At 42.5% G+C, this 18,684-nt stretch overlaps 1 protein-coding gene across 1 annotated transcript in view; it reads left to right on the forward strand.

Moving 5' to 3' along the window:
* ADAMTSL1 (ADAMTS like 1) overlaps window positions 1–18,684 on the forward strand; it is a 696,807-nt gene that overhangs the window by 566,010 nt on the left and 112,113 nt on the right. The window contains exons 18-19 of the mRNA XM_036260364.1: window positions 12,149–12,328; window positions 17,832–17,985. Of these exons, the coding sequence (XP_036116257.1) occupies window positions 12,149–12,328; window positions 17,832–17,985 (334 nt within the window). The remainder of the gene's footprint in view (window positions 1–12,148; window positions 12,329–17,831; window positions 17,986–18,684) is intronic.

An 18,684-nucleotide genomic window follows, 5' to 3' on the forward strand; every position in this document is an offset into this window, starting at 1 on the left:
TAGTCTTCTGAATCTTCTCTAATTCTTTAAATACACACACACATCATCATCAACTTTGATGTTGGCTGTATATTAACATATTATACACACCTCACAGGGGACCATACCACACTGGTGTGTTACAGCACCATGATTGAGAACCACTTGCATAAGGCAAAAGTCAGTCTAACACACCTTGATCATGACAGTCTTCTGCTAGAATGTGTTTCACTGATTCTCTATTGTCATGGAATAAAGCCCAATAGCTTAGTCAGGCCTTCATCCCCCTGCAGTCTGCCCCTGCCCATCTCCAGTCTTGCTCCTCCCATCCCTGCAGGTGCACTGCTCTCTGCCCACGCTTCCTCCTGCCCACACGCAGCTCCCCTTCCCTCTGCCTGTCAAAGTTGGGCAGAAGTCCTACCTCTTCCGCCAGGACCTCTACCATCCTCCCACACCGAAGTCACACGCTGTTCATGATCAGTGCTGTTCATTTAACAGTCACATGCCACCTTACCTGGACAGGTGCTTTCCTGTGACTTCTGAGTCAGACCACCAGGTCAATGACAGCAGAGACCAAGTTTCAGTGAGACTCCATAACACCCAGTGCAGGTGTGTAGAGCATCGAGGATGGTGCTGAAAAAGTACCTGGCAAGTCTTCCAGTTCATTTGTCGAATACCTGCTTCACTTCAGGAGCGTCTTCTCTTTAATGAGAGCGGCACTCCCTATGCATCAAACACAGTTCTAGACACTTGACATTTAATTCACTTCATCCTCACCATCCTTAATGTGATCCTACACTTCCCCCCATTTTACTGATGAGGAACCTGAAGCCCTGAGAGGTTAACGTGAATTCACACTTCATATGGTAGAACCTGTTCTACTGCTCTTGCGGTTTCTCTTTTAACCCCCACAGCAGTCTGTGAGAACAGGCTCAGGGAGGTTGTGCTTTCCCTGGGTAATATATCCAGTCAATGAAACAGTGGGGTGGGGGTGGGGGTGCATGCTTCAAAAACCAATTCTCTTTTCCCTACTCAGTGCAGCTTTCCCAAGACCTCTTTACCATTTGCTCAAGCATTAAATTGTGAGAAAATCTGTTCCAAAATGAGAAATTGACATAAAATTCAGGGCAGTTAATCTGTGTATTAGTTTCATATTGCCGCTATAACAACTTACCACATATAAAGTGGCTCTGGAAGTCAGAAGTCTGAAATCAGTTTCACTTGGCTAAAATCAAGGTGTTTGTTAGCAGGCCTGCATTCCTGCTGGAGACCCTAGGGGAGAATCTAATATCTTGCCTCTTCCAGTTTCTGGAAACTGCTTATTTCCTTGGCTCATGGTCCTTTCAAGGTGCTTTACTTCAATCTCTGATTCTATCCTTACCTCCTCTCTCTCTGACTCTGACCCTCCTGCTCTCTCTCATAAGGATCACTTGACTACATCAAGCCCACCTGGATAATCCAGGTAACCTCCCCATCTCTAAATGCTTAACTTAATCACATCTGCATAGTCCCTTTACTCTGTAAGGTAACATATTCACAGGTTTCCAAGATTAAGATGTAGATATCTTTGGGGTCACTACTAAAGCTACAGAAATCTGCATATTGTGGGCTAAGCATCAGTCTCTACTAGCATAGAGTGCTTGGGATTCAGACTGCTTCTGCTACCACACTGCTCACCATTATCTATGAGCTCCGTCTGCATCAATCTTCATTCCGTATTTGTTTTTATTCTAAAATATTTTAAGAGAAATGATAAAAAAGGAAGAGGTCATATATGGGTTAAATGGAAAGAATTAGAGTCCACTCTGAAGCATAATCTATATTTCTCCATGTTGCCTCTGTTTTATGTTCAGGATTGTATTCACGCAACTGTGCACACATGTTGCACACATCTGTGCAGAGAATGAAACAGTCACCACAGCCCCTATTTTCTTCCTTGCTTAAAACTGATTACGTGGTCATTTCCCTATATGCCTCCTTTTTTAAAATCAGGGTTACAATTCAAAATGCCTGTAGTTTAGCTGCATGAAAAGAGTTCCTGCTGGTAATATTAAGAAAAAAGAGAATTTTAATAACAATTATGAATGCTTGAGAATTAATTTTTTTTATTTTCTAGATTTAAACACACAAAGAGACAAGAATAATTGGTCTGGATTAGAGGACTGAATTCTGGCGGAAGTGTTCCTTTACTCGTCAGTTTTGTTATATTCCACTGACTGGAATACAAATCCTCATGTGTTAGAGACCATGTTTATTCAAAATATCATATCAGGAGAGAAAAAATTTCTTAGGATGTTTATCTCATTTTCAGTAGTGTATTTCTTAAGAAAGTGGGCACCCCCATCCTACCTTTAGAATCAACATTAAATGTAAGCAAAACAGAGATCAGAAGTCCAATCTCACAAGGATGGGGCTTTTGCATTTATTAGCAGAAAGCTCTTTGTAATAATTGCTCTGAGTTTTAGTGGGTATTCAGCCCCTGCCACCGTCTCCAGCAGACCCAGCCCCTTCATGATCTTGCGGCTCGGGTGACACCACCATCTAGCCTCTTTGGTAGCTGGCACCTGGAGCCATCTCAGCCTTGCTTGTCCTTCCCACTCAGTCAACACCGAATACAGTGGATTCCACCTCCCATAGCTCCCCAACCCCAGCTGTTTTCTTCCTTCCTAATCCTTTTCCTATGTTGATTCTAGTCCTCACAACTCACCAAACTATTACAAACAGCCTTTTCCTTGGTCTCCCTGGGTTGTCTTGGCTTAACTTTCCTCCAGTGGTTCCCAACCTGGTATCCGTGCTTCCTGACTACAGGACCTCTGTTGCGCCTTTAAAATAGTAATATGTGCTGAGAACCCCCGAAGTAGGTGTAAGGTGTGCGGCGTTATTTAGACTTGCTTGACTTGGAAGGCTCTTCTCCGTGGCACAACGACCAACATCTCAAAGGTCAGTTGTCTTCGGAACCCATTGGCCTTTGCTGCTTGAGTCACTTTCTACAAACTGGATCCTGTTACTTGCTGCTTTAAAATCCCAATGATACCCCATGGTCTTGAGATTATGTCTAAGACCCTTCACAGTCTGCTCCTTGTCTGCCTTCTCAGCCTGTTTCCCAACTCCCCTTCCCTGTGAAACCTATGCTCCACCTTCTCAGGACCCCTCAGAGTTGTTTAGCGTGACATGTCCTTCATATCCTGTGTCCGTGGACATGTGGTCTGACTGCCAGCACTCCTTATCTGCCTGGCCAACCTCCTCTGGAGAGCCTTCCCCAACTTTTCAATAAAGACTTAATTGTACTCTCCTCTATATCCCCTCTTTTATAAAACTACTCACATTTTATAGCCATTTTTTCCTCCCTAACTGGACTACAAATACCTCAGTCATAGTAACCATTTATTAATCATCTTAAATCCCAGCACTAGATACAGTGCCTGGCACTCAGCTAGTGCCCAGTAAATGTTTACTGGAGGAGGGAGGGAGGGAGGGAGAAAGGGAAGGAAGGAAGGAAGGAAGGAAGGAAGGAAGGGAGGGAGGGAGGGAGGGAGGGAGGGAGGGGAGGGAGGGAGGGAGGGAGGGAGGGGAGACTGAGAGACGGAGAGGAAGGAAGGAAGGAAGGAAGGAAGGAAGGAAGGAAGGAAGGAAGGAAGGAAGGAAGGAGAGAGAGAGAGAGAGAGAGAGAGAGAGAGAGAGAGAAAGAAAGAAAGAAAGAAAGAAAGAAAGAAAGAAAGAAAGAAAGAAAGAAAGAAAGAAAGGAGTCAGAAGCTATAAATAAGAGTACATCATGTTAAAACTGGGAAGTTGACCTTAGAAACAGAATGTAAATGTAAATGTCTCTTTATATTAGGCTCAGTAATATGACTTGAGGTATCAAGGAAATTAACTCAGCTCTCAGTAAATTAAACAATCAAGATGAAACCAAAAATGTCAATATGGGTAGAATTTATTAATGTGATGATTATTGGCAAAGTCTTTAAAATGCAAGTCCCTTGAGCCATTGTATTTTGCGTATTATCATAACTTTTAAGTGGCCCCCTTATTGTATATTTCTTTTACTTTTCTTATAAAACTAATGAATCCATGACCTTATATAATGAAACATATATGGCAGCTAGGATAAGCAATATAAATGCTATTTTTTGTTATTTATTCTGTTTATGGCATATATTTAAGAATAATACCCCTTACCAGAGGTTTACTTTTTCATACCACAATATTATTTTAAATGATTTATAAAGTCAAACATTTTTCATTTAGTTTTATTAAATTTCTCTGCTGTTTCTTTAAATTTTTTTTCTTCTTTGCAGTTGGCCTCACCAGGCAATCTCAATGTGTTTACATAGTCATCACAGACTTTGGAACCTTTATTCTTTGAAATTTCATCCTCTATAATTAAAAAAAAATCTAAAAACACCTTTTCATCAACACAGGGTGGTGCAAAAGTAGGTTTATAGTTGTTCATATGGAAACTAACACAATAATTAATAAATAATAAGAGAATAAACTCTGTTTTGTGTACTCACAACTGTAAACCTACTGTTGCCAACCCCTGTATTAACACACCAGGGAAACTTTTTGAGCAAAGATGAGACAGATGTTTGGGAAACCCTGACAAATATCCCTGACAATATGAACTCAGCTGGAGGGTCCTCTGCCACACCTGGAGGGGCAGGGCACCCAGCAGAGCACATGCTGCTGAGGCTGAACCCACTGCTGACGTGCTTAGAGACAGCTTCTGGCTAATGATGAAACAGCCCGATAAAAGGAGGATGTTCAGATCATCAGCTGGATTTTGTTTTACATCTTTTAAACATCTGGATTGGGGGCCCTTTTATTCATCCAATCATCAATTCAACAAACATTTATGAAGTACATGCCCTTTGGCAGACACTATACAAAGCAGTGGGGAATAGAAAGATGAATACATTCCCTTTCTTCAAATGATGCATAATCCTGCCTGGCAGGTGTGGCGCAGTGGATTGAGGATGGTCCCATGGACTGAGAGGTCCCGGTTTGATTCCTGGTCAGGGAATATATGCCTGGGTTGTGGGCTTGATCCCCTGTAGGGAACATGCAGGAGGCAGCTGATCAATGCTTCTCTCTCACATCGATGTTTCTATCTCTCTCTCCCTTCTTCCTTCTCTAAAAAAAAATAAAATAAAATAAAAATAAAATCATTTTTTAAAAAGATGCATAATGCTGTGAGCCTGCAGGGAGATGGAGGAAAATAGCAGGACACAACCACTAGTCCTCACGGGAGAGACACGGTGCCCTTCCAGCTCATGCTGGGTGGGAGGCGACTCGTTTGCCACAAGGCAGAGGCTCTAGAGGAGGCTTCTGTGAAGCAGTAGCCTTTGAGTTAGGCCTTCAAGGATGTCTTAGATGGACAAAGAAGTGAAGGGAAATGCTCACAGAGTGAAGGCCTAAACAGAGAAGGCATATGTGTTTCTAGATAGGCAAATTGTCCATTGTAGCTAAAGCACTAGTCCATGGCAGGTCTGCAAGGAATGTGGCTGGGAAGTCAGTGCAAGGTCAAGTATGAGGGCCCTGAAGGATGTTTTTAGGGGTCTAAGCATCATCTTCTGGGCACTGAGAATTTCCTAAAAGCTTTCTGTGTATAGTAGCCACCCAATCTCCCCCGCTACCCCACCCCCCGTTATTAGCAGGGGATGTTTCAAGACCCCCAGTAGATGCTTGAAACTGCAGATAGTACCGAACCTTAATATGTACTGTGCTTTTTTCCTATACATGCATATCTATGATAAAGTTTAATTGATAAATTCGGCATAGTCAGAGATTAAAAACAGTAACTAATGTTAAAAGAGGATAATTATAACAATGGCTGTAATACAAGTTATATGAATGTGGGCTCGCGCGCTCACTCTCTCTCTCAAAATATTTCATTGTACTTGTCCCACCTTTTGACTTAAAGGAAGCAGTTTACAGCTTTTCTTTGGCATTTCCAAATTGCCAGCATCACTACTCATGCACTTTGTGGCCATTATTAGGTAAAATAAGGATTACCTGAACACAAGCTCTGTGATACTGCCACATTCAATTTGATAACCACATTCAATTTGATAAGTGCTATTAAGTGACTAATGGGAAGGAAGCTTGTACGTTGTGGAGACCCTGGACAAGGGGACAACTCACATCGCAAGCAGGACAGAATGGGACGGCGCAAGATTTCGTTATGCTACTCAGAACAGCAGGCGATTAAAAGTTTATAGATTGTTTATCTCTGGAATTTTCCATTTAATATTTCAAACCATTTCGGTGGGTAACTGAAACTGTGGAAAGCGGAACCACGAATCAAGGAGGACTACTGTAGGTCAAACTTCAAATAAGCTGTTTTTTTGTTTTGTTTTGTTTTCCACTTTTTTGACAGCTGTTCTGTCATCATATTGTCACAGACTGCTGTACAGAGTTTGGGGCAATTATCTGAAGGCCTGTCCCTTAAATGAGGTCCTATCTGCACATTGATAGCCCAGTTTTGCTATTTTAAGTGAGTTGTCACTCTCTATAGCACAATTTTATTACATCTCTGCCCTTGAAATAAGACTAATTATTTTCTTCATCTACTTCCTCAATTAGAAAGAGAAAATTAACCTGTATCTTTCCTTATTGCCACATTTGCTTTAAAAAAAAAAAAAAAAAAAAAAAAAGCTTGAATTTGAAAGCTGTTTTATTCAACAACTTGTTTATTTTTGGATGATTTATTCAAGTTGAATAGAAGCTCATGCTCCTCAGATGAAATTTAGAAAAAGAAAAGTTCAGTCATCAAGCACTGAAGCGATCTGTACTTCGACAAACTGACATCACCGGGGAAGTGTCTGAGATGTCAGTCACAGGTAACAGAAACTTCAAGGGCATGTTCTCTATGCCTAGCAACTCAATAGGACCCACGGGGAATTTGAGTATGAGTTATAATCAAAGGATTAGAAGAAAAGTGGTTTGATGTCATTTTGAGGTTTAGGGGATAATGATTTTATGAACCAGCTATTACATCTGTCATAGAAAAATACACTGCATTTTCACTAGAGGGTACATATTTATGGATCACACCAAAACATCACATACCTCCAGCATCTGTTATAAAATGTCATTCTACGGTTTAGCTCATATCCTGGGCTGTTTCTTTACTGGGAAACAAACAAATCGTTAACTTTAAAGAGGAAAAAATGAGAAAGGATGTGGATGAAAAGAAAAAAAAAACTAGAGATGAAGTCATCTAATCCTAAAGTCTCTTATTAAAGATGTAACAGTATCATGCTGAGGAAAGTTTTTAATGCAATTCTCAAACACTAACATTAGCTATAAGAGAAGCAAAATTGCTTCCTTTTTAGAGCTAGTAGATTATAATTTCTGAAAGGGATGAGAGCTACTTAAAAGAGCTATTTTAAAAATAAACTAAACTAAGGTTAATAGGACAGAGACTGCTTTGCCTACTCTAGCGAGGAGGTGAGGGCTGGCCTCTCCAAGCAGGTGAGAATGAAATTGAACCTAAATGGTTAGAAATTCTCAGTCACGTGGAGATGTAAGAGAAGAACAGTCCAGGCAGACAGAAAAGCAAGTGTGAAGGCCCTTGCTTGTGTGAAGACACAAGCTTGGCACTGGAGGAACAGTGTGGCTGGAATCTGCACGGAAGAAGGAAAGTTGTGTGAGACGCAACTGGAGAGGTGTGTGAGCTCCTCGTTCACTGCTGGAACCTAGAACCATGCTTGGCCCATGCTTGGCATGTAACAACTTTGTGTTGAAGGAATGAATGATGTTGGAAGGATTTGAGTTGGACGGTCTCCAGGTTTCATCGGGGTGGGGACGAGAACACGTAGGCTTTGCAGGGCCAGGTTAGAGGAGTTGAAATTTTATTCTAATCATCAGGGAAAGCTATTGGAGGCTTTTAAACAGGGGAATTATGTGAGCTGATTTATGCTTTGAAAACATCACTCTGCCCTGGCCGGTTTGGCTCAGCGGTTAGAGTGTTGGCCTGTGGTCCAGAGAGACCCGGGTTTGGTTCCCGCTAAGGGCATGTACCTCGGTTGCAGTTTGTCCCCGGCCCTGGTTGGTCGTGCGGGTGGCAACCACTTGATATGTCCCTTTCACGTCGATGTTTCTCTCTCTCTCTCTCCCTCCCGCTCTATCTGAACAAAAAATGGAAAAATGGCCTCAGGTGAGGATAAAAAAAAAAAGAAAACATCACTCTTGCTACCGTGTCGAGAATAGACTGTAGGGGAATAAAATGATACGTTTAGTATCTTCCATTGTTCCTCTAGATCCGCTCTCTACCTTCTGTACTGTGTCCAGGAGGCTGACCCAGATAGACTCTACCCTCTGGCTTCTAATTGTGTTCAACCAGTGAGGTTTCCAGCAAACCTTCAGAAGGAGAGAGGAGCTCTCTTCAACAGAGTATGCTATGTATATCCTGTTGGGAGCTAACTGAGAAAACTAGAAATTGGAAGACAAGTTAGGAAGCTTAGTAGTAGGCTAGGCAAGAGATGATGGTATCCCAATTTATTATTTATTGTGGAGGTATAGCTTCCTTATTTTAGAGGCAAATCTGAAAGTATTTGCTCATAGGTTGGGTGGTAGGGTAGAGGTGGTAAGAAAAAATAAAAATCAAGAACTTTTCCTAAGTGTTGGTCTTGGATATGGCACCATTAAATGAGTGGGGAAGACCGAGAAGACAGCAGATTTGAGGTGATATTAGAGAGGCAGAACCACAGGTTCCATTTGAGACATATTTAGGTCAAGATGCCTATTTGCAGTTAAGGGAACATGTTGAGTCAGGATAGGGAAGAGGTCCAAGCTTACGATTTAAACGTTTGACTAATTATAAACTTGTGGGTTTTTTTCAAGCAACTATGATTTGAACAAAATTATATTAAGTTTGTGAAAGAAATGGAATAATTCACAAAATGAAAAAAAATTGGAGAACACAGTCCCTAACTCTGGCAAATCCTTAGGAAACAGTAATGGTTTGTTGTCTAGTTATAAACAAGTTCTGAAGATGGGCTGAACAATGAAGCTTATAATGAACCTGATAATAGAATAACCAGTTGGTTAGAAGTGAGAATTTGACAAAAATAGGATAAGGCTGAACCTTCGAAGTCATGCAAAAGACTATAAACCCAAATTTAAAACCTTAGTCATCCTCAGTAACAAGAAGGATTATTCTAAGTACATGGAAATCTTAGCTGCTAATTTAAATTTCCCCCAACCTACAACTTGAGTTCAATTCCACAAATATTTATTGAGGATTTATATTTACAGAAGGCACTTTGCAGAGCAGTGTGGGTACAAATGCATTCAAGAAGTAAAATCCTTTAAGAGTCCATTAAACTACTACTAAACAAGAACTAAAATAAAAATTTGCTTCTCTGATAAATAAAAAGGCCAGGAAATCACTAAAATGAGCCAGAGAAGCCAAAGACCTGGGCCACTCACAGCTTGAATCACAAGCCTCAAAGCCATAGAGATTTTTCCTTAATTAAGACTAAATGAGTCCTGGCCGGTTTGGCTCAGTGGTTAGAGCGTCGGCCTGCGGTCCTGAGAGACCCGGGTTCGGTTCCCGCTAAGGGCACGTACCTCGGTTGCAGTTTGTCCCCGGCCCTGGTCGGTTGTGCGGGTGGCAGCCAGTCGATGTGTTCCTTTCACATCGATGTTTCTCTCTCTCTCTCTTCCTCTCTCTCCCTCCCACTCTATCTGAACAAAAAATGAAAAAAAAAATGTCCTCGGGTGAGGATAAAAAAAAAAAAAAAAAGACTAAATGATATGCTAGGCAAGTCCTTGGGAAAAACCTGTTTGAATCTGTGATGGGTAACAACTGGCTGTAGACTACCGCATGTAGTCCCCAGCTTGTGGCATAGCCTAGAAGTTCAGTGTAGCCTTTCAGCTCAGAAATCAAAGGGTATAGGGAGAACACACTTCCAGAGCTTCCACAATGCAGAGAGCTATTTTAGAATATTGGTCCCCAACCTGGATCATATCATGGTCCCTACTGGTCAGGGACAGTGACAGAGTGGAGGCTAAAGATCGAATTTCAAAGCACTGCCCTTCCAGTAGGGGTCTGGGGGAGATCAGGCTCTTAGGCTTGGGCCATACACAGCCTGGGCCCTCAGCATGAAGCAGCAGTCAGAGTACCCTCCACTGCAAGCAGAGAGCAGTTCCTACAACCACAGGAAAGGGACACCAAGCCTGGGCTCATTCTTCAGCTGTGTCCACCACCCCAGCCCAGAGAACATGAGCTCGGCGTGGGGCCTTAGTTGAGTCACTTCACCTGTCTGGCCTCAGCTTCTCCATTTGTACGGTGGAGGCAAGACCGACCTCATAGGGTGGTTTCTCCTCTATCCTTAGCCTTCTTTGATTCAGTGAGTAAGTAGTTGAACCCAGCCATAAGAAAATATTGTTTTTTTTCCCTATAGGACTCAATAAAATTCAACGTTATTTTTATTTAGAATGCAATGAAGGTTGTTCACCAACGCCTTGGATGGTTTGAAAGCTCTAGGGTCAAAAGGCCTAACAAGACTAAATGCATAGTTTTCTTACTTCATTATTCAGTAGCTCTGTGACCTCAAGCCATTCCCAACTGTAAATGAGGGCACTTCTGCTCCAGTGGGGGCCAAACAATCACTGGTTCTAACAGAAGCCTCTCCGGGTCCCCAGATGTCCCCTCTATGTTTATCTTATTCCCATTGGAAATGGTAGAGGGGCATTCTTTGAGAGAGGGTTCTCAACCCTGGTTGCAGAATTACATGGTAAAATTATTATTCTTTTTTTAATTTAAAAAACTGATGCCTGGAACCCATCTCCCAGAGTTCCTGATTTAATGACTAAATTTCTGATAAAATGTAAGGCATCAGTATTTTATTTTAAAAAAAAACCCAGGCAATTTAAAAATGTTTTCAAGTCCTGGCCGGTTTCTCAGTGGTTAGAGCATCAGCCCTCGGACCAAAGAGCTGGGTTTGATTCCGGTCAAGAGCATGTACCTTGGTTGTGGTTTGGTCCCCAACCCTGGTCAGGGCCTCTCTCTCTCTCTCTCTCTCTCTCTCTCTCTCTCTCTCTCTCTCTCCCCCTCCCTCCCTCCCTCCCTCCCTCCCTCCCTCCCTCTCTCTCTCTTTCTCTCTCTCCCATTCTATCTGAAGATAAATGGGGGAAAAAATATCCTCAGGTAAGGATTAAAAAATAAATAAAAATGTATTTAAGGTTGGGACCATTGAGTAAGGGGTGACAACTGGGCCACAACAGCATTCAGACTGGACTTAAGGACATGGATCACCATCCTAACCTCAGCTAACAAATGTCCCTTGCAGTCTGATTTCAGTGCACTGAGCAAAGACCCCTGACTTCTAAGAGGCCCCTGCTGTGGCTGGAGCCACACGCGGTCACCTGGACATTTCTACCTTCAAGGGAGGTGGGCAAATCTAGTCTGTAGGCTGAAAAGTCATGTGCCCACCTAAAAGTCGGGGGGACCCTATGCTATTGCAAGGGAGGAGACAAATAGTTGGGATAACAGCCAACACCCGGTGCTGCTGGGGGCCTCCCTTTCTTCTCGTGCAAGTGGAGCATAACTATTAAGTTACATGTAGACAGCATGTTTGGGATCCAGCTGAAAACCACTGAAATAAGTTATTTTTCTTGTATCCCAAATTTCAGTGGCTCTTGCTCCCACTGCCCTAAGAAATCACAACTTCGACAAGAAAAGTATCCCAGGGCAGTTCTTCAGAAAACCAGGCCTCGTATTGAACGCCCCTCCAAGGTGGTCGAGTGAGTGTTTACACTTAGAAAGGGCTGCCTTCTCTGCAGATTAATTCCTCCAGATTCACACCGATGGCAGGAGCTCTCTCTTGTTCATTCAGGAAGCAGCACAGATTATTTTCCCCGGGTCATAAATATGCTTAACACTCTATTATACTAACCTTTAAACCAGTTGTCTTGGGTGGCTGCGAATCCTCATTTAGAAGCAACTTTCTGAGATTTAAATGCTCTTGAAATTCCTGGACGCTCTAGTTAAACACTTGAGATTAAGGAAGCAAAATTCTTTGGACCTGTTCCTGGTTTTTCTTCTTTTTCTGTGTTGTTTTTTTTTTTCTTTCCACTCTTTACTGAGCCAAAAGAGAAGGTAAAACTTAGCACTCAAACACGCCACTTTCTTACGTTGGGTTGACTTTCCTTCCTTCCCCAGTGTTCCAGGACCTGTGGAGGCGGCGTCCAAAAGCGTGAGATTCTTTGCAAGCAGCGCATGGCTGATGGCAGCTTCCTGGAGCTTCCTGAGACCTTCTGCTCAGCCTCAAAACTGGCATCCCAGCAAGCCTGCAAGAAAGATGACTGTCCCAGCGAGTGGCTTCTCTCTGACTGGACAGAGGTACGTATATGGTCCTCAGAAGGAGATGATAAAAGAGGCATAAATAAGGAGGGAAAGAAGGCACCCCAAATAGACACCTACAGAAGGCGAGACCGGAACAAAACAATCCTAACATTATGAAGCAGTATTATTGTAGCCATGTATACCATAGTGTGTGACTTAACTTTTAACTAGTCTACAGGGATGTGAGTTAAGAAGCCAGCCTTTATTCAACAATCCAAAGCATGCAATGATAAACGGGTTCCTCATGTCACAGAAGTAGGCCTTGCTCCAGCTCTTTGGGCCCAGGATTCTTCTCAGAACACAAGGTTCTTCTTCCTCTATCTCCACACGTGCCTTCCTGGCCTCTCTGCACCCCTCCTCCCAGATGTTTCTAGTCTCTACTCAGGAAGGGCCAAGCCTCCCGAGTCCTTCTCTTCCAAGTTACTGGACAATAAGGAGCATGACTTATTAGGAAAAGAAGGCCAAAGAAATCTTACCTCTTTACTGTCAGTTTCCTGGCTCCAAAACTTCAACAATTTCCAAGCAAGAGAACTTGAGTTCCCCTCTTGTCCTGCATTTAGGGAGGTGATTGCATCAGCACTCACCATCCCTGACTTGCCTCATAAGTTGGGGATATATCTCCAACTAATCTATATGTCTAAATAATTCATATTCTAACATCAGCATCAATTAATTCGTTTACACCCAGCTTCAATTGATTCATTTACAGCCCCTACACTTCTTTGAATTGCCTACTACAGGCCGTGTGTCTTCCATAGAGAAGCCCCTCCGCCTACCCCAGTTATTGCCTCACAAGCAAACTTAGCCAAAAACACAATCACTAGGCCTGAAGTGATGCATCAAAACCAGATTCAAGACCCTCCCCTTTTTTGAATTGGCTTTGCTGATTCTATTGCCTTCTTTGTTTGATATACAACTCACAGGATGCGGCTGCTGCTGGTTGAAATACATCACAGAACTCTTGCTTCCATGGTGTGGGGAAAGCTGCCTCTGAAAATTAACACGGCAGCTCCATCAACATAGGTTCTTTGAATTCTTGTCCCACATCTTATCAACCCTTTTAGAGTTCCATCAGATGGGGCCTGCTACAGTCATTGCAATTGAGAGTTAGCCTATATTATCATAGGTTTTATAATTTAGCAGTACAAGTGCCTTCTGGGCAGTCAAAAGTGTGTAGAATGAGCATGTGTATATTCAAGTGTGTGTGTGTGTGTGTGTGTGTGTGTGTGTGTGTTTGTGTGTGTACCTGCACACATGAACATGGTAATGACAATATTTCCATGAAATGATGATTTGGGGTAAGGTATTATATGTGAAAAAATCATAATAATTATAGCAGTGCAGGAAAGAGCCCTGATATATTTGCCAAGTAAATAGCTCTAGATGGAGACCTCCTCCCAGGGTGTATAGGAAAAGGTATTGTTCTCCTATGTCCATCGGTGATAGTCTGCCTTGAATCGAATGCTGACTGGTGATTATAGTTGTCCTCCCATGATCCTGGACTTTGTAGTCTCTGAGCATATGGGACACAGAATTCAGAAAAGGTTCTTTTGGTCTGAAGATTTGAAAGAGGGACCCTTGTGATTAGGCACTCTGGAGAGTGCGGAACTGAGGTCCCATGGGACCTGTTACCCTTTAGAACAGAGTCACGTGTGCTGAAGAGTTGAGACTGAAAGACAGGCAAATTTAGGTTCTAATGCTGACTCTGCTATTTACTGATTATACTATTTTACATTCCCATCAGCAATGTATGAAGGCTCTAATAACCTCGGGCTAATTACTTAACCTTTCTTGGCCTTAGTTCATTTATCTGCACACTGGAGATAACAGTGTCCACCTTTATGGTTATCAGAAGGCTTAAATTAAATTATATATAAAAAGTGCTTTGTGCCTAGCAAAAGTTAACTTTAAATATTGTTATGATTCTCTTCTATCCTGGCTCATTGTCAGGAAGAAAGAGAATAAAAGAAAGGACTTACCTTGACTGCCTAGAATGGGGGTCATGGTGTAGACCTCCCCAGCCTCTCCAGTCTTCCTAGGAGAAAGAAGTTACATTTTGGGAACTTGGAATAGTTAGGTCTTGTCCAAGGAATGTTATTAGGTTCTGAGTTACCTGGGTTGATGAATGGAAATTCCAAACACTGGGGAGGGGCTGAGAATGGCAGGATGCAATCAATGACTCACCGGGGTGAAGCGCACGCTGGTGTCATACGAAAGTGCTCCTGGGGTGTTCACTGAGGCTTCAGTTGGCCCTGGCATCCAAACAGCCTTTCTCTGGGCCCCATGGCTGAGATGAGACGTGCACGCCACACACTCGAGTGCACACACATACACACACACAAGACCCCTTGGAGAAAGAAAGCCCTGGATGATCTATGAGTGTTTTTATCCTCCTTTATCTGGCTCAATCTCATGGTTACTGCACAGAATCCTTCAGAGACGGAATTAAGCCAAAAGTTTAAACACTTCAAATAAAATTACTCTCAGACTCTGTTTTTGAGAATAGGACACTCAGAAGGCCTTACCTCTTGCCTGGCTGATGTGGCTCGGTGGTTGAGCATCAACCCATGTACTAAGAGGTCACTGGTTCGGTTCTGGGCCAGGGCACATGCCCAGGCCAAATCCCCAGTGGGGGGGCATGCAGAAGGCAGCCAATCGATGTTCTCCCTCTTTGATGTTTCTATCTCTCTCTCCCACTCCCTTCCTCTCTCTAAAATCAATAAAGAAAAAAAATTTTTTAAAAGGCCTTACCTCTTTTATTTTTTAGGAAAAAAACCTTCCATCTCTTGAAAGAGTTGGCTAGTAAATATTTTTAAATCATATTTTTAGGAAAGTTGTCCCCCTCCAAAAAAAAAAAAGAAAAGAAATTAAAGTCAGAGTAGTAAACTTTGAAGCTAGAAGGAAGAAACTTAGACGATCCTATAGCCTAGTTGTTCTTTTAAAAATTAAAGTCACACACAAAAAAAATTAATGTCACAGAACTCATTTTTAAATTGAAACGTTACTATGAAGCCAAATATCTAAAACAGATCAAATTAGAGCTGTTTTTGCCCTGGCCAGTGTTGTTCAGTGGTTAGAGCATTTGGCCACACACAGAGGAGTCATGGGCTCGATTCCTGGTCAAGGGCAGGTACCCGGGTTGTAGATTTGATCCGCGGCCCTGGTCGGGGTATATACAGAAGGTAACCAATTGATGTGTCCCTCTCACATCAATGTTTCTCTCTCTCTCCCCTCCCTCCCTTCCATTCTCTCTAAAAATCAATGGAAAAAATATCCTCATGTAAGGAATAACAAAACAAATCAGAGCTGTTTTGGTTGAAGTAGATGTAGGGGTCCCAAATTTCCAATGGTTGGGTCTCCAGTTCACATAAGCCCTGAATCCCCTAACATAGTTACAGAACACGGCTTGAAAACCCCTGCTCTGGCTTAGTTTCCCTGTTTTAGAGATACAGAAATGGAGCCTAGAGGAAAAACTAAACTTCACTGAAATCATAAATCGATCTTCTGACATGCAGTCTCTTTTTCCATTTTTTTACTTAGCAGCACTAAAATGACCATGCTTGCAAAATTTCCAGGCTCTTTACCTCTATTCTACCTGATCCCTGGATTTGATGCTGTCATTTACAATAAAATAAAGGATGAGTGGAATCTGGAATCTATAATCATCAGGGAACAAAACCAATGGGTTTGACTCTCATCCCCGTTTTTTGCATTTTAAATGTCTTTCAGGATAGTGTATATCATAGAACTTTGCATGGAATAGTTTATTTCAATGGGTGAGCATATGATACTTGAAAAGATAATATTTTTGGGGTTTTACTGTCATTTTTCAAGTTAGCATGGCACACTGCCATGACCCTAGTTCAGGCCTTTATCATCTCCAGCCTGAACTACCGTGGCAGCTTCCTTAACTGATAGCCCTGCCTGCCATCCGTCTCCCGCTCCCATCCCTCCCAGACACTGTTGCCAGATTAACCTTCTCAAAACACCTCTTTCATCATTTCACTCCTTCCTTCCATGGCTCCTCATTGCTTTATGGACCAATTCCAAACCTCCAGTCTGAAAATTAAAAGTCTCCAGTGTCTGGCCCCAAACTATTTCTTGAACTCCTGACACTCTCAATGTGATCCTTCTGCTCAAGGAGGTTTAGCTCTGCCCCCAACCCTGCCTTGGACTTCTGCGCTGAACTGGTCTACCTTTGTTCAGGGCATTTCCCTGACTCCCGTGCGTATCCCTGGTTCTTTACCCTGTCCGTGCTCCACCCATCTTCAAGACCTAGGTCAGGAAATCCCTAGTGTGCCATAAGCATTCAACAGTTGTTAGAATTAATTTTATAATACTTCACTTGTCTTTTAGTTTTGTAGTTTTACTAAAATTTTTATTGCTATTTAACTCTTTAAACGGCTTCACTGAGGTATAATTTGAATACTATAAAATTTAATTTAGTATAATATTTTCAAGGTTTAAACCATGTTGTAGCACATAGAACTAAATTCCTTTTTATGATAGAATAATATTCCATTGTATAGATATACCACATTTTGTTTATCCGTTTACCAGTTAATGGACATTTGAGTTGTTTCCCCTTTATGTCTGTTATGAATGTGCTGCTATGAATATTCACTTACAAGTCTTGGTGTGGATGTATGTTTTCATTTCTCTTGGTTAGACACCTAGGAGTGAAATTGCTGGGTCTTATGGTAAATTTATATGTAACTTTTTAAGAAACTAGAAACTGTTTTCCAAGAGGGCTATTCTATTTTACGTTCCTACCAGCAATGTATGAAGGCTCTAATTTTTCCACATCCTTACCATTATTTATTACTGCCTGTTTTTAATATGGCTATTCTAATGAATATGAAGTGATATGTCGCTGTGGTTTTGATTTGTATTTCCCTAATGTACTATTTCATTTTAACAATACATTTGGAGTTTTTCAAATTGACATTAGGAACCATCTTGCACACATTTTTTCTAGAGCATCTAGCACCCCACCTCAGACAAATTACATATATAACAATTATCTGATGCTTGACATCAAAATATTGTAATTTATTTGTGAAGGAGAAAGGAATTCGCATTGAATGTCATTTCTGTGTGTGACATTTAAAATACAGTGTCTCGTGTAATTTCCAACCTTGCAAAATAAGCACAAGAAGTGGAAACAGCCTCAGAAAATGTAACTTGCCAAATAATGAAATACTGAGCTGGATTTGAACACAGGACTCTCTAACTCTGTAACTCTAAAGCCCAGGTGAAACGACTACAGGAAACCTTACAGTAGAAAGTGTTGGAGTAGAATGTGGCTGCAATGTGGATGTGTCTTTTCACATTATCGAGTAAATCTCTCTCTCTCTCTCTCTCTCTCTCTCTCTCTCTCTCTGGCTATTGCTTTTTCAAACAACTTTTCTCATATCCTGGTGAGCGTGAGAACTCGTACAAAGCCCGTTAGCCTATAGTTCCCTGCATTTACACGCACTTGGCCTTTCTCTCCCCTCAGTGTTCCACGAGCTGTGGCGAGGGCACGCAGACTCGGAGTGCCATTTGCAGGAAGGTGCTGAAAACCGGGGCCTCGGCCATTGTCAATTCCTCCCTGTGCCCTCCCCTGCCCTTCTCCTCATCGATCAGGCCCTGTATGCTGGCAACCTGTGCAAGTGAGTACCTCAGAGCTCTGGGGATGGGGAGATGAGACCCACGTGGAAGGACCCAGTAACCGTCCCTAAGCCCAGGCCAGTGGGAGATTGTTGGGTCCTGGAGAGCAGCAGGCTGGTGAGCTCAGCTGTTGATGGAAAAGGAATCTTAATTACACTTGACCAGGTGAAATTCTCTTCTCTCCTGGAAAAACAGTTTGCAAGAGGGAAAGTAAAGTTCCCTTGAGGGCATAAGGAGATCTGGGAGCTGGAGGCAGCATATTGCTGATGAAGTCTGAAGTTAGCCACTCTGGGGTTTTAAACTACTCTCAACAGATTTGTTCTCTGTATTAATCCCTGGAGTCCTAACATTTCTAGGCCCCTCGCCTGCGCCCATGAGGGCCCTGGTGCGCTGCAGGGTGCAGAGGAGAAACATTGCAAGGAGGACATTCTCCTTCCCTCTGTCCTCTCTGCCTCTTTTTGATGATACTGACTTTCTAAAGTCCTTTTAATGAGAGGAACTGCCTTTCTCCCCTGGGGTCCCCTCCATCTAGAACCCTGCATCTCAGCTTCTGCGGGGCAGAAAGTCCCAGCAGGGTGAGCGCAGGCTGCCCCACCGCAGCTCATTTGTTCTCCAGTTTGAGATCCTGGCTGCAGCCACATGGTCCACGGCCGGGAGCCACTTCCTCCGGGAAACACAAGGCAGTCACTCAAAACCCTGGC

Source organism: Molossus molossus, unplaced genomic scaffold (assembly GCF_014108415.1).
Source record: "Molossus molossus isolate mMolMol1 unplaced genomic scaffold, mMolMol1.p scaffold_m16_p_14, whole genome shotgun sequence".
Classification (NCBI taxonomy): domain Eukaryota; kingdom Metazoa; phylum Chordata; class Mammalia; order Chiroptera; family Molossidae; genus Molossus; species Molossus molossus.